The sequence below is a fragment of the Lissotriton helveticus genome, chromosome 5_1 (assembly GCF_964261635.1).
Source record: "Lissotriton helveticus chromosome 5_1, aLisHel1.1, whole genome shotgun sequence".
In the NCBI taxonomy this organism is placed as follows: Eukaryota; Metazoa; Chordata; class Amphibia; order Caudata; family Salamandridae; genus Lissotriton; species Lissotriton helveticus.
Window position 1 is genome coordinate 9803901 of NC_136065.1, and position 15852 is coordinate 9819752.

General features: G+C 54.9%; 2 protein-coding genes across 5 annotated transcripts in view; both read right to left on the reverse strand.

The window, feature by feature from the left end:
• The window catches only part of LOC144754057 (saoe class I histocompatibility antigen, A alpha chain-like), a 1371606-nt gene that overhangs the window by 626813 nt on the left and 728941 nt on the right, over positions 1-15852 (reverse strand). The gene's annotated exons all lie outside the window — the stretch shown is intronic.
• The window catches only part of LOC144754058 (class I histocompatibility antigen, Gogo-OKO alpha chain-like), a 538990-nt gene that overhangs the window by 429231 nt on the left and 93907 nt on the right, over positions 1-15852 (reverse strand). For all 4 annotated transcript variants that reach the window (XM_078641576.1, XM_078641573.1, XM_078641574.1 and 1 more), the window contains one exon: positions 13028-13300. In XM_078641576.1, the coding sequence (XP_078497702.1) occupies positions 13028-13300 (273 nt within the window). The remainder of the gene's footprint in view (positions 1-13027; positions 13301-15852) is intronic.

Genomic DNA, 15852 nt, shown 5'->3' on the forward strand with positions numbered 1-15852 from the left:
AACCGTGTAGTCAATTTCTTAGCACGGATGGTGCTTAAATGTTCCTGCACACGAATTTTTATCTTGCGGGTCGTAAGGCCAATATAATATAGACAGCAACTGCACATCAATCTATAAATAACGTGTGTCGTATTGCAGTTGCTGAATCAGTTGAGGTACCAGATCCGGCCACCGCGTAGACTGACAGTCTTAGTTGCTTCTGTAAGCCCACAGACAGAACAACAACCACAGGGATAATGCCCAGCGGGTATGTTGCTTGTAATGGCAGGGCCCCGATTCCGTGTGTGGACCAATTTATCACGTAGATTAGGGGCTCTTTTAAAGGCAAAGCATGAAGTGGGCATCTTGTTCTCCGCTGTATCGAGAATAGACCAGTTTTTCCTTATGATCTGCCTGATTTTACTTGACAAAGGATCAAAGGTAGTCACCACTGGTAGGCACACTTGTTTTTCTTTCGCATTGTGCTCCAGTAGTGCTTCTCTCGAGGTGTTCAAAGCCCTCTTACGTGCGTGTCTAATAACTTTGGCTGGATAATCCCGCTGTTGCAGCTTAGTGACCAATTCAGAGGACTGTTCTAGAAAGGTTTCAGTGGATGAGCAGTTCCGGCGGTATCGCAGAAACTGTCCCACCGGAAGGTTGTCGCGTAGCGACCTCGGATGGAACGAATGGTAGTGGAGGAGGGAGTTTCTATCTGTAGCCTTGTGATGTACACTGGTTAGCAACTTGGAATCAGTCGCAGTGATGTCTACATCGAGATACACTGCTGAGATGTTACTGATGGACCAGGTGAACCGGAGACTCGGGTCCACCTGATTCAGCCATTGTAAGAACGTCTTTAGCCGGTCCTCTGTACCTGTCCAGATACAGAGGACGTCGTCGATGTAACGTCTCCACAGAGAGATGTTTTCTCTGTAAGGATTCGACTCATGGAGGACCACATTCTTCTCCACCTGGCCCACATAAATGCAGGCCAGGCTAGGAGCAAATGTGGCCCCCATGGATGTCCCAGACGTCTGCAGGTACAGTTGTCCCTGGTACTCAAAGAAATTTCTTGTGAGTGCTAACTCAATGTACTGCATAACAAACGTTTGGGGTGTGTCATAGAACCACTCCATCTCCCCCAGGGCTCGTGCTGCTGCCACCAGCGTGGCGTCCTGGGGGATGCTGGTATACAATGACTCAATTTCAATTGTAACCAGTAGTTGACTATCAGGGTCAAAGGATATATTTTTAAAAATATTCAAGATATCCGTCGTGTCTTGTACGTATGACTCCTGAGTCACCACCGCCTCCCTCAAGAAGAAGTCGGTGAACTGGGAGAGGGGTTCAAGGATGGACTGAATCCCTGAGACAATGGGACGTCCCGGGGGCAGACGTTGGGGCTTATGAATCTTTGGCAAGATGTAAAATGCCGGCACCCTGGGATTGCTATTGATGATAAAGTCCGCCTCTTTGGGTGTGATCCATTTTTTTGTCACTGCCTCTGCCACCATCTGCTTGATGACATTCGCAAGTTCAGGTGTAGGGTCCCACATGAGAGGATGGTAGTTTGTGCAAACACCCAATCATTTAAGGATTTCAGTCTCGTAGTCTATGGTGTTAAGTACTACCACCGCCCCGCCTTTGTCGGCTGGCTTGATGGTAATAGCCAAGTTTCTTTGTAGAGTGCCAACTGCCTGCCATTTCGCCTTCGTCATGTTATGACTCAGATTTTGTCCGGTGGTTTGTTCCAGGGATTGAATATGCTACTTACCAGTATGCATCTGTTCTTGGCATGTAGGGCTGCTAACATTCATATCTTAGCATTAGATCGCCGCCTAGTGTTGGGTCCGGATGATCGCACATTGTTGTCCTGGAAGAGTCTTCGAAGTATCCTGAGATAGGTGGCTCCTCCCCTGGACTACAGTGCGCATGGGCATCGGCTCCATCCCCAGATTGTTTTTCGCCATTGTGGCAGAAGATGGAGTGAAAAGTGTAAAGGATGTCCATGCTAATGAATAAATACAATAGTATATCTGCAGCTGCGACAGGCACCGGGGAGGAGGGCGGGCGATATGAATGTTAGCAGCCCTACATGCCAAGAACAGATGCATACTGGTAAGTAGCATATTCAGTTCGAGGCATGTGGGCTGCTAAATTCATATCTTAGCATAGAATACATAGCAGTCCCTCCATCAGCGGCGGTTGCCCGTGCCAGCTGCAGAAACCTGAAAAAGTGTTTTTAGAACAGCCTGTCCTACAGCAGCTTGCTGCTTGGAATGCACATCAACACAGTAGTGTTTTGTAAAGGTATGTGGTGTAACCCACGTGGCTGCTCTGCAAATATCCTCTAAAGGTATGTTCCCTAGGAAAGCCATGGATGCCCCCATTTTGCGTGTGGAGTGCGCTCTTGGGGGTATGGTTAAAGTGCGCTTGGCCTTTTGATAACATATCTGGATGCACTTAACAATCCATCTGGCTATCCCTGCTTTGGAAATCGGGTTGCCTTTGTGTTGTGGTGCGAAGGCAACAAAAAGTTGTTTTGTTTTTCTAAAGGGTTGTGTTCTGTCTATGTAGTACATCAACGCCCTCCGTACATCTAAGGTATGGAGCATTCTTTCTGCCACCGTTTGCGGGTTTTGAAAGAATGCTGGTAAGTCAATAGTTTGGTTGAGATGAAACTGTGACACCACCTTCGGAAGGAATTTGGGGTTAGTGCGTAGCACTACCCTATTTGGGTGAATTTGAATGAATGGCTCTTGGATTGTGAGCGCTTGCAGCTCACTGACACGCCTCAGAGACGTAATAGCTACTAGGAAAGCTACTTTCCACGTAAGGAACTGGAGTTCACACGAGTGCAGTGGCTCAAATGGTGGTCCCATCAGTCTGGTGAGAACGACATTGAGGTTCCACACCGGAGCTGGCGGTGTTCTTGGGGGAATGACTCGTTTCAGACCTTCCAGGAAGGCTTTAATGGCGGGCACTCTGAAGACAGAGAGGTGCTGCCTGTTTTGAAGATAAGCCGCTATGGCGGATAGATGTATCCGAATGGAAGTGTACGCTAGATTGCACTTGTAAAGATGCAACAGATAGCAAATGATGTTGGGGATAGATGCATCTAGCGGGTTAATGTCATTGGCTGTACAGTAAATGACAAAACGCTTCCATTTTGCAGCATAGCATGCTCTGGTAGTTGGCTTCCTTGCCTCCTTGATGATGTTCATGCATTCCGGAGGCAGGTTAAGGTATCCAAACTCTAGGACTTCAGGAGCCAGATCGCCAGGTTGAGCTGTTGCGGATCTGGATGCTGAATTTCTCCATGGTTCTGCGTCAAAAGACTGGGCGTGAGGCGCAGTCTTTGATGCGGAACCACTGAGAGTTCGAGGAACGTGGTGTACCAAGCCTGGCGCGCCCACGTTGGAGCAACTAGGATGAGAGTCATCGCGTGCTGCCTTAGCTTTCTTGCGACCAGCGGTATTAGAGGGGCTGGCGGAAAAGCGTACGCAAATTTGCCTGACCAGTTCATCCATATCGCATTCCCCTGCGACTGTGGGTGAGGGAACCTGGCGGCAAAGTGTTGGCATTTTGCGTTTTCTTTTGTGGCAAACAGGTCTATCTCCGGATGACCCCACTGCTGGAAGTACGGGTGGAGGACAGATGGGTGTATCTCCCACTCGTGCATTTGATGGCTGTACCTGCTGAGCAGATCCGCCATCTGATTGTCCTTTCCTGGGAGGTGTTCTGCCATGAGGAAAATGTTCCTCTGAATGGCCCACTTCCACATGCTCTGAGCCAGATGAGACAGCTGCGGCGAGTGGGTGCCTCCCTGCTTTTGAATGTAGTACATTGCAGTCATGTTGTCCGTCCGGACCAACACGACCTTGTTGCACAGATGTACAATGAAGGACTTGATCGCCATGAAGATTGCCATCAGTTCCAGATAGTTGATGTGCATCTTCTGTTGCTGCGTCGTCCATAGTCCCTGCACTGTGTAAGTGAGCAGATGCGCTCCCCATCCCTGGAGAGATGCGTCTGTTGTCAGGGTAATCTGCGGCACAGGCTCTTGGAACAGTCGGCCCTTGCAAAGGTTGTGTGGAGTCCACCAATGCAGAGAGTCGTATGCCCGACTGGTAACCAACACTAGGTCTGTCAATTGCCCCTGAGCCTGTGTCCACTGATTCGCTAAGCACTCCTGGAGCGGGCGCATATGTAACCGTGCGTGAGGGACTATGAAGATGCAGGAGGCCATCATGCCTATCAACTACATGAACACTCTCGCTGGAAGCGAGTGTTGTGGCCTGAACTTTTGGATCAGAGACTGCATGCTGTCTATCCTGACCTGGTTTGGCTGAGCCATGGCCGTCAGGGTGTTGATCGTCGCACCTAGGAACTGCCGGACATGTGCTGGTTGTAGATGCGACTTTGGGTAGTTCAGCGAGAAACCCAGATTGTGAAGAAGGTGAATTGTAGTCGACATGTCCGCGGCGCACTGTTGTTCCGACTTGGCTTGCACGAGCCAGTCGTCTAGGTAGGGGTAGACATGGATGTTCTGCCTCCTGAGGTGCGCTGCTACTGTCGCCAGACACTTGGTAAACACCCTTGGGGCTGTGGTGACTCCGAAGGGTAGGACCTTGAACTGGTAATGCTTGCCTTGAATAGTGAACCTGAGGTATTTCCTGTGGGACGGGTGTAGTGGAATGTGGAAATAAGCATCCTTGAGATCTAAGGTTGCTAAGAAGTCCCCTTGGTTTAGCAAGGGAAGAATCTGTTGCAGTGTAAGCATGTGGAAATGTTCTGATAGAATATACAGGTTGAGGGGACGTAGATCTAGAATGGGTCTGAGAGATCCGTCCTTCTTCGGAATAAGGAAGTACAGGGAATACACCCCTGTGCCTTCCTCTCCCACCGGCACGAGCTCGATTGCGCCTTTTTGCAGCATCACCACTACTTCCTGCTGCAATAAGAGCAAGTGCTCTGCGGACATAGGCCTTTGCCTCGGCGGGATGTTGGGTGGAGTGGATTTCAACTCTAGGCAATAACCATACTGGATTAGTTGTCGCACCCACCTGTCTGTGGTGATGTTTCTCCAGACGGGCAGGAACTGCTGCAGTCTCCCCCCGACAGGTGTTAAGTGGTCGGGGGGCAGTGACAGAGAGTCACTGTTTGCTTGGGGTAGAGGAGCGGGAGCTGTTGTTTCCTCTGCCGCGACCTCTGTTGCTGTTGTTTCTGTAACCTCCCTTGTTCTGTTTTGTGAACGAGGATTGTGCTCCACCTCTTGAGAACTGAGATTGTTGACCCATTTGTCCTCTGGTGACTCCACGTGCACCTGAGCGACGAAAATTGCTGCCACGAAACTGTTGTGACTGCAGGGCCCCCATGGACTTAGCAGTTTCTGTGTCCTTTTTTATTTTTTCTAGGGTGGTGTCAACATCTGGACCAAACAGACTATCAGGATTGACTGGCTGATTAAGAATGGTTGTCTGAATATCCGGTTTAAACCCTGAGATGCGGAGCCACGCCTGTCGTCTCAGCATAACGCTAGTGTTGATAGCTCTAGCAGCTGTGTCTGCTGCGTTAAGTGCACACTTGATGGCTGCGTTTGAGATTAGCTTCCCTTCCTCAATAAGCAGTTTGGTGCCTTCTTGGAACTGTGGAGGCAGGTGTTGTATAATCTGTTCTAGGGTGTCGTAGTGCGCCCTATCGTAACGCGCTAAGAGTGCTTGTGTATTGGCAATGCGCCAAAAGTTTGATGCCTGTGCAGCTACTCTTTTGCCCCCTGCCTCTAGCACTTTGGACTCCTTGTCCGGGGGAGGAGCTTCACCCGTAGTCTGGGAGTTGGCACGTTTCCTGGCATTGGCGACCACAAGAGAGTCCAGTGGCAATTGTCCCCGAATGTATGCGGGGTCTGCAGGTGCAGGTCTGTATTTTTTTTCAATACGTGGATTGACCACTCTCGCTCTTGTAGGCTCCTTAAATATGTCCCCAGCATGCTTGAGGACTCCTTTAAGCATAGGCAGTGTCTTTACTGTCCTTTCAGAGACTGAAAATGTGTCGAAAAGGAAGTCTTCCTCAACCGGGTCAGCATGCATGTCCACATCATGATTGGCTGCCGCCCTTTCGAGTAGTGCATGAAAACCTGCTGAATCCTCAGTTGGGGATGCACGTGCATTAAAAAGCTGCGGGTCCTGCCCCACACTTTGGGTGCCCTGGTCACCAGTGTCATCATATGAATCCGGTTGTGCATCAGGTTCATTGACAGGGAAATTGTATTGCTCGTCCTCATCATACCCCTCACCCGCAGAGTGTTCTGGTGAGGGAGTAGGGCTCCGTCTCGGAGGAGGCTGGAGTGGTTCCATGAGGCCTGAAGCGTCAAGGGGCACCCTCTTCTTCTTCAGTGGGATGACATATGAGTCCACTGACTCCGAAGTGATTTTCCTCTTATAGAGGGTCAGTTTGCCTGTGTCAGCGTCGATGAAATGCTCTGAATCATCCTCTGATTCGAGTACCCGACGTGGAAGCGGGCCAGCCGGTGAAGAAATCACCTGTTTTGGTGCCGATTTGGTGGAAAAGGCTTTCGGCGCCTCCTTCGGCGGCAAAATAAAGAGAAGTTTCCCAGAAGGCTTTGCTGGATTGTCCTTTTGCGGCTGCGGCGATGGTATCGGAGCCGACGGAGCAGAGGCCTTCTCCCTGATTCTCTGTAGTGATTCGGCGATGGGGGACGTCTCACTCACAGTTTGTTTTGGCGCCGACGAGGATGTTCTGATCTTTCCTTCGGATCCGACGTCTTTGTGGGCCTTGTGCGCTTTGGGCGCGGATCCCGTCGTCACCGACCCCGATTCCTGGGACCGGGGCGCAGACGTGCCAGTCTTCGATCCGTGCGCTTGCGTAGCCTCTTTGGAGCCGGCTTTGGCGTGCTTGGACGGCGGCGCAGCTGTTGACCCGTGCCGACCATCTTTCTTAGAGGACCCCTCCTCTGGCGTCGATTTCGATTTTGCAGCATCGGAATCGACGGACTTCTTCGACTTCTGCGGACCGGAGGTCAACGGAGTCGATGGAGTTGCGGGCACAGTCGTTTTCGCCGGTACGGCAGCCATCTTAGGGACACTCGAGTCCTTAAGTTTCGGTTTCGTTTTCGGGTCGGCCATCTTAGATGTTGTCGATCCCGATGGTTTCGGTTTCGGTTTCGAAACAGTCTGCTCAGCAAGTAAGTCCGTGGCCGGGCCAGAAGGCGGGGCTGTGGCTTGCGGCAACGGGTCTTGGGTAAGGCCAACAGGCGATCCCGTGACCCGGTCGGTATCCTCGTAACCTTCGAGGCAGAGCTCGTCCCCCGAGCTATCTGCCGCGGCCCCATAAATCTCATCGTCGTCTCCTACCTCGTCGACGTATTCAAGACCTTGACCCACGACTCCGTCGTCGTCTCCCGGATCCGCCTCGACCTCCGTCTCGGGTGGGGAGATTTGAAGATGATGACCCTGGTCCTCTTCTTCTTGGTCACCGAAGATGTTTTCCGGATCCGGGGCCGCTTGTCTCGCTTCCATGCGCACCGCGCGCCGAAGCTTGAGAGTCTTCTTGGAGCGGAACTGTGCACAGGCCTTGCACTTGCCGTCGTCGTGGTCAGGCGAAAGGCATTTGTTACAGACGGGGTGTAGATCGATGTGTGGTTACTTGGACCCACAAAGCGGGCAGTACTTAAACGGGCTCCACTCCATGTCCGAAAAGTTTTGCAGTCGTGTCGCGATGAGAAGGCCTCAAAGTTCAGAAAGCGAAAGAAAACTCCGCTTATTCCGGCTCCAAGAGACGGAAGACTCGAGACCGTGCGCAGACAATACCGACGCAAAAAATCGAGGCCTTTTGGCCGCTAAAAGTTAGTTTTTCTCGGTTTCGACAGAAAGACGTCGAGACCACATCCGAACCCAATGGCGGAAAAAAACAATCTGGGGATGGAGCCGATGCCCATGCGCACTGTAGTCCAGGGGAGGAGCCACCTATCTCAGGATACTTCGAAGACTCTTCCAGGACAACAATGTGCGATCATCCGGACCCAACACTAGGCGGCGATCTAATGCTAAGATATGAATTTAGCAGCCCACATGCCTCGAACTCTATATCACCGATGACACGTTGTTCGAATACTGCCACCTCAGGTCCTACAAGTGATGTGGCGGGGCAGAAATTGGAAGGCCTATGAAGATTTGTGTCAAAGAGAGAGAGGGGTGTACTGTCTTTACTCGCAAAGAATTTATGCAGTTTTATTTTGCGCATCATTTCTGAGACCTCGGTTCTGCATAGAAAAGGATCATGGTTCGGTGTGGGGACATAACCAAGTCCTTTGTTTAGCACGATCTTTTCCGTGTGTGTTAATTCGTAGGAAGATAGATTTACTACGATGTCATTAGCAGTCAGAGGGAGCGAATGATTCATTTCCCTTAGTTGCGGAACGTGTTTGCCCTGCTCCATGTGATTCGGGGTGAGAATGATTGCCATGTTTGCTGTGTCCCCCTGCCTCGTCCCTGTGGTTGAACCCTTCCCCCCGGGCCCCTCTCTGAGGTTGACCTAAAAAAGACCTCAGTAGGGCTCCCAGGTCGACTATTCTACCTGTTAAATGTTGTTTTAATGTGGGTCGACATTCTACTGCCTTTTTGCTTAGAGTGGGGTAGATTGGGATAAAGTGGAGAGCAGGTTGAGTAGAGTGGGGAAGACTGGAGTGAGGTATATTGGAGAGGAGTAAAGTAGATTAGAGTGAGAAGGTTGGAGTGAGGTAGAGTGGATTGGGGTAGAGTGGGGTGGGGTAGAGTGAGGTAGAGTGGAGTGAGGTAGAGTGGCTAGGATGGAGTGAAGTAGATTGGGGTGAGGTAGATTGGGGTGGAGTGGGGTAGATTGGAGTAGAGTGGAGTTGGGTAGAATCGGGTAGAGTGGAGTGGGGTAGATTGGGGTGGAGTTGATTGCGGTAGAGTGGAGTGGGGTAGGTTTGGGTAGAGTGGAGTGGGGTAGAATCAGGTAGAGTGGAGTGGTGTAGAACCAGGTAGAGTGGAGTAGGGTAGACTGAGGTGGAGTGGGGTAGGGTGGAGTGGGGTAGAATCGAGTGGAGTGGGGTATTTTGGGGGGTAGAATGGAGTGGGGTAGATTAGGGTGGAGTGGGGTAGATTGGGGTAGAGTGGAGTAGAATGGGTAGAATGGAGTAGAATTGGGTAGGGTGGGGTAGATTAGCGTGGAGTGGGGTAGATTGCAGTAGAGTGGAGTGGGTACATGGGGGTAGAATCGGGTAGAGTGGAGTAGAATTGGGTACAGTGGGGTGGGGTAGATTAGCGTGGAGTGTGAAGGATGGAATGAGGTAGAGTGGAGTACAGTGCGGTGGAGTGGGATAGAGTGGAGTGGGGTAGATTGCAGTGGAGTGGGTAGAGTGGGATAGGGTGGAGTACAGTGCGGTGGAGTGGAGTGGGTTAGAGTGGAGTGGAATGGAGTGGAGTGGAGTGGGGTAGACTGAGGTGGAGTTGGGTAGATCCGCGTTGGGTGGAGTGGGGTAGATTGCGGTAGAGTGGAGTGGGAGGGATGGAGTGAGATAGAGTGGATAGGATGGAGTGGGGTAGATTGGGGTAGAGTGGAGTGGGTAGGATACAGTGGGGTAAATTGGGGTGGAGTGGGGTAGATTAGGGTAGAGTGGAGTGGGAAGGATGGAGTGGGTGGAGTGGGTCATATGGAGTGGGGTATATTGGAGTGGGAAGGATGGCGTGAGGTAGGCTGGGGTGGGGTGGGGTAGATTGGGGCGGAGTGGGGTAGATTGGTGTAGAGTGGAGTGGGCAGGATGGAGTGAGGTAGGCTGGGGTGGGGTATATTGGAGTGGAGTGGGAAGGATGGAGTGAGGTAGGCTGGGGTGGGGTGGGGTAGATTGGGGTGGAGTGGGGTAGATTGGGGTAGAGTGGAGTGGGCAGGATGGAGTGAGGTAGGCTGGGGTGGGGTGGGGTAGATTGGGGTGGAGTGGGGTAGATTGGGGTAGAGTGGAGTGGGGTATATTAGGGTAGAGTGGAGTGGGAGGGATTGAGTGAGGTAGAGTGGGTAGGGTGGAGTTGGGTGGGGTGGAATGGAGCGGGTAGTATGGAGTGAGGTAGACTGGGTAGTATGGAGTGGGATAGATGGGGTGGAGTGGGGTAGATTAGGGTAGAGTGGAGTGGCAAGGATGGAGTGGGGTGGAGTGGAGTGGGTAGTATGGAGAGGGGTAGATTGGAGTGGGGTGGGGTAGATTAGGGTAGAGTGAAGTGGGAAGGAAGGAGTGGGGTAGATTGGGGTGGAGTGGAGTGGGTAGGATGGAGTGGGGTAGATTGGGGTGGAGTGGAGTGGGGTAGATTAGGGTGGAGTGGGCAGGATGGAGTGGGGTAGATTGGGGTTGAGTGGAGTGGGCAGGAGGAAGTGGGGTTGATTGGGGTGGAGTGGAGTGGGTAGAGTGGAGTGGGGTAGATTGGGGTGGAGTGGAGTGGGGTAGATTGGGGTGGAGTGGAGTGGGTAGAGTGGAGTGGGGTAGATTGGGGTGGAGTGGAGTGGGGTAGATTGGGGTGGAGTGGAGTGGGCAGGATGGAGTGGGGTAGATTGGGGTTGAGTGGAGTGGGCAGGAGGAAGTGGGGTTGATTGGGGTGGAGTGGAGTGGGTAGAGTGGAGTGGGGTAGATTGGGGTGGAGTGGAGTGGGGTAGATTGGGGTGGAGTGGAGTGGGTAGAGTGGAGTGGGGTAGATTGGGGTGGAGTGGAGTGGGGTAGATTGGGGTGGAGTGGAGTGGGCAGGATGGAGTGGGGTAGATTGGGGTTGAGTGGAGTGGGCAGGAGGAAGTGGGGTTGATTGGGGTGGAGTGGAGTGGGTAGAGTGGAGTGGGGTAGATTGGGGTGGAGTGGAGTGGGGTGGAGTGGAGTGGGGTATATTAGGGTAGAGTGGAGTGGGAGGGATTGAGTGAGGTAGAGTGGGGTGGGGTGGAATGGAGTAAATGTAAATGTAAATGTGTTGGATTTGTAAAGCGCACAGCTGCCCGTGAGCGTCCCGGCGCTGTAGACCGCTGGGGAACCCGTCCTGGTTTTCCCTGTGAGATGATCCCTGCTGGGTATCTCCAAGGTGAAACCAGGCATCCCCGGCGTCTGTGGGGGGCCGTTGTAGAGATGAGGCAAGCTTAATGCCCAGAGTTGCCGAGTGTGGTTTCTGACTAGAGTAGGCACCGAGGCGAGAATTGTCGAGTCCGCTGACCCTAGGTCCACGACCCTGCCGCGTCGGGAATTGAACCCTGGTCCCGGGCCGTCCTCTGCTTCCGGGTCTGCCGCCTCTAACCAGTGAGCCACACCACTGCACTGGGTAGTGTGGGTAGTATGGAGTGAGATAGACTGGGTAGGATGGAGTGGAGTGGGTAGTATGGAGTGGGATAGATGGGGTGGAGTGGGGTAGATTAGGATAGAGTGGAGTGGGGTAGATTAGTGGAGAAGTGTGGCTCAATGGTTAGAGCGGCAGACCCTGATGCAGAGGTCTAGCCCGGGACCAGGGTTCAATTCCCGCCTCGGCGGGTCTTGGGCTCAAAATTCCACGGACCTGATAATTCTCGCCGAGGTACCTACGCTAACCATGGGTCCCACTCTGCAACTCTGGGCAATAGCTTGCTTAATCTCCACAGCGGCCCCCACAACGCTAAGGATGCCTGGCCTCCACCTTGGGGGTGCCCAGGAGTGGACGCCTCACAGGGAAAGCCAGTATGGGTTCCACAGCGGTATTCGTACAAACGCCTTGAGACCCTTGCGGGTGAGTACTGCGCTATACAAGTATCAATTTACATTTACAATTTACAGGGTGGAGTGGGCAGGATGGAGTGGGGTTGAGTGGAGTGGGCAGGATGGAGTGGGGTAGATTGGGGTGGAGTGGAGTGGGGTAGATTAGGGTGGAGTGGAGTGGGCAGGATGGAGGGGGTAGATTGGGGTGGAGTGGAGACGGGTAGATTGGGGTGGAATGGAGTGGGCAGGATGGAGTGGGGTAGATTGGGGTGGAGTGGAGTGGGTGGAGTGGAGTGGTGGTTAGAGTGGAGTGGGGTAGACCGAGGTGGAGTTGGGTAGATCTGCGTGGGGTGGAGTGGGGTAGATTGCAGTAGAGTTGAGTGGGGTAGAGTGGAGTGGGGTAGACCGAGGTAGAGTTGGGTAGATCCGCGTGGGGTGGAGTGGGGTAGATTGCTGTAGAGTGGAGTGGGAGGGATGGAGTGGGTGGAGTGGGTAGTATGGAGTGAGGTAGATTGGAGTGGAGTGGGTAGTATGGAGTGAGTTAGATTGGAGTGGAGTGGGTAGAGTAGAGTGGGGTAGATTGGAGTGGAGTGGAGTGGGCAGGATGGAGTGGGGTAGAGTGGAATGGGGTAGATTGAAGATTTAAAAGTATGCTGCAGCAATGATTAATGCTGTTGGTGAGAGGTGGGATTCTTGTCTAGTGTCAGTTTTGACTGATCATGAAGTAGCTCGGAGGGTTAATGTGCCTGCTGCACAGATCCGTGCCAGTGAACTACGAGTAGCACTAAAAGAAGGTGAAATGCTTGTGAGTGAGCGATGAGGGTTCTCTTGGAGAGGGGTCAGGAGGAAATTCGCGGAGAAGGTGGTCACTGGGCAGGGGTGGGGGGGGGCAAAAAGACCTTTCACCGGACGGCCCCAGCGCTAAAGCCAGCCCTGGTGTGGAACATGGAACAAAGTGAAAGGTAGAAAAACTATTCTCACCCCCTCCCCCCCCCCCCACCATGAGAGGGAGTAGAGAGCAAGGAAAGAGTGTGGGGGCGGAGTACGGACCTCATACAGGTGTACAAAGCCCCCCACTGCAACGCTTTACCTCCCACGCACAACAGTGCGCCCCCTTCCCTTCAGCGGCCGGGGGAGAGGGGGGGTGCAGGCCAGACTTCACAGGGGCACAAAAGAAACCGCAATCCCCTCAGTGTAACGCTGTCCCCCCATCCCCCCGATCTCCGTGCCATACAGCACTGGCAGTGCCTGTGCACTGAGAGGAGTCAGCGCCTGGTGGGGGCAGTAAGCGCTATATAAACCCCCATAACCCACCTGTCTGCAGCCGCTCCGCCCCGTTCTTCAGGTGTTTCTTCAGGTACTCGATGCACTCTTCCTCCAGGTAGTCCTTATATCGCTGGGCGATGACCCTCTCCGAGTTCCATCGGTCCTGTGTGATCCTGGCCGCATCCATGGCCGCCGTGAAGGTCTGTCTGTCCTTGTCGAAGCTGATGAAGTCGTGTCCGTCGAAGGCGTATTGAAGGAACCCCCCCACGGAGCCGTCGTCCCGGAGCTCACAGCCGGACATCCGCTGGATCACATGGAGACCTGAGGGGGAGGAGAGAGGGGCTGAGGAGAGGTCTGACACCCGCAGGCAGAGTCTAAGGTGAAACACGCACCCCCATGCCCCCCCCCCAGAGCCCCCTCCCCTTCCCCCAACCCTGCTCACAGCCTTACATTCACTGGACCATGGGGAGACCTGAGGGGGGGGGGGGGGCGGTGAGAGGCTGAGGACACATCCCCCCCCCCCCCAGCCGGTGTTGAAACTATTTCTAACCCAACATCCATCGAAACACGCATGCGCAAAGCAAGGGCCACACGGGGGTTCAGAGACAAACGGGGTGCAGATACCGATAGGACACCAGACATGCACTGGAGACCTGAGGAGGGAGAGGAGAGTGAAGGGCTGAGGAGAGAGAGGGGCTGAGGAGAGTGAGGGGCTGAGGAGAGAGAGGGGCTGAGGAGAGTGAGGGGCTGAGGAGAGAGAGGGGCTGAGGAGAGTGAGGGGCTGGGGAGAGTGAGGGGCTGAGGAGAGTGAGGGGCTGAGGAGAGTGAGGGGCTGAGGAGAGTGAGGGGCTGAGGAGAGAGAGGGGCTGAGGAGAGTGAGGGGCTGAGGAGAGTGAGGGGCTGAGGAGAGAGAGGGGCTGAGGAGAGTGAGGGACTGGGGAGAGTGAGGGGCTGGGGAGAGTGAGGGGCTGGGGAGAGTGAGGGGCTGGGGAGAGTGAGGGGCTGAGGAGAGAGAGGGGCTGAGGAGGGTGAGGGGCTGAGGAGAGAGAGGGGCTGAGGAGAGAGAGGGGCTGAGGAGAGGGAGGGGCTGAGGAGAGAGAGGGGCTGGGGAGAGTGAGGGGCTGGGGAGAGTGAGGGGCTGAGGAGAGTGAGGGGCTGAGGAGAGTGAGGGACTGAGGAGAGGTCTGACACCTGCAGGCTGAGGCTGAGGGGAGACACAGGCACCTCCCCCTCCCCGTCCGCCCGGAGTTCACAGCCGGACATGTATTGAATAATGTGGAGACCTGAGGGGGGAGCGAGGGCTGAGGAGAGAGAGGGGCTGAGGAGAGAGAGGGGCTGAGGAGAGAGAAGGGCTGAGGAGAGGGAGGGGCTGAGGAGAGAGAGGGGCTGAGGAGGGTGAGGGGCTGAGGAGAGAGAGGGGCTGAGGAGAGAGAGGGGCTGAGGAGAGGGAGGGGCTGAGGAGAGAGAGGGGCTGAGGAGAGTGAGGGGCTGAGGAGAGAGAGGGGCTGAGGAGAGAGAGGGGCTGAGGAGAGGGAGGGGCTGAGGAGAGGGAGGGGCTGAGGAGAGGGAGGGGCTGAGGAGAGGGAGGGGCTGAGGAGAGAGAGGGGCTGAGGAGAGAGAGGGGCTGAGGAGAGAGAGGGGCTGAGGAGAGAGGGGGCTGAGGAGAGAGAGGGGCTGAGGAGAGTGAGGGGCTGGGGAGAGTGAGGGGCTGAGGAGAGTGAGGGGCTGAGGAGAGTGAGGGACTGAGGAGAGGTCTGACACCTGCAGGCTGAGGCTGAGGGGAGACACAGGCACCTCCCCCTCCCCGTCCGCCCGGAGTTCACAGCCGGACATGTATTGAATAATGTGGAGACCTGAGGGGGGAGCGAGGGCTGAGGAGAGAGAGGGGCTGAGGAGAGTGAGGGGCTGAGGAGAGAGAGGGGCTGAGGAGAGAGAGGGGCTGAGGAGAGAGAGGGGCTGAGGAGAGAGAGGGGCTGAGGAGAGAGGGGGCTGAGGAGAGAGAGGGGCTGAGGAGAGTGAGGGGCTGAGGAGAGAGAGGGGCTGAGGAGAGAGAGGGGCTGAGGAGAGTGAGGGGCTGAGGAGAGAGAGGGGCTGAGGAGAGAGAGGGGCTGAGGAGAGAGAGGGGCTGAGGAGAGAGGGGGCTGAGGAGAGAGAGGGGCTGAGGAGAGAGAGGGGCTGAGGAGAGAGAGGGGGCTGAGGAGAGAGAGGGGCTGAGGAGAGTGAGGGGCTGAGGAGAGAGAGGGGCTGAGGAGAGGGAGGGGCTGAGGAGAGGTCTGACACCTGCAGGCTGAGGGGAGACACAGGCACCTCCCCCTCCCCGTCCGCCCGGAGTTCACAGCCGGACATGTATTGAATAATGTGGAGACCTGAGGGGGGAGCGAGGGCTGAGGGAGGGGTAGAGAGCATGAGGGGCAATCACAGCACCCCTTCTCCCCCAGGCCCCCTCGATGGGGCCGCCACTGCAGTGAGGAGACACCAGAAGCCCCCATGGGGCGTCACCCGGAGCCCACGCCCGGAATCCTAGGGGACACCTGTGGGAACTGAGGGGGGAGAAAGAGGAGGTACATGGAGGAGAGGAGCAGAGAAATGGTGTCTGGGGGGGGGGGGCAGCAAAGATCGATCCAGGAGACCAGAGGTGAAATGGGAGCCTGGGGGAAGGGGACAGAATTAGGGTCCGAGGGGGGGGGGGGGGCAAGAAAATCCTTCCCACCCCCACTCCACCATACCGATCACCAGAGCTCAGCCAAATACCACCCCCAGCATGTGGAGCCCGGGGGGGGGGGGGGGGGGGGGAGAGAGAGGGGCTGAGGAGAGAGAGGGGCTGAGGAGAGGGAGGGGCTGAGGAGAGGGAGGGGCTGAGGAGAGGGAGGGGC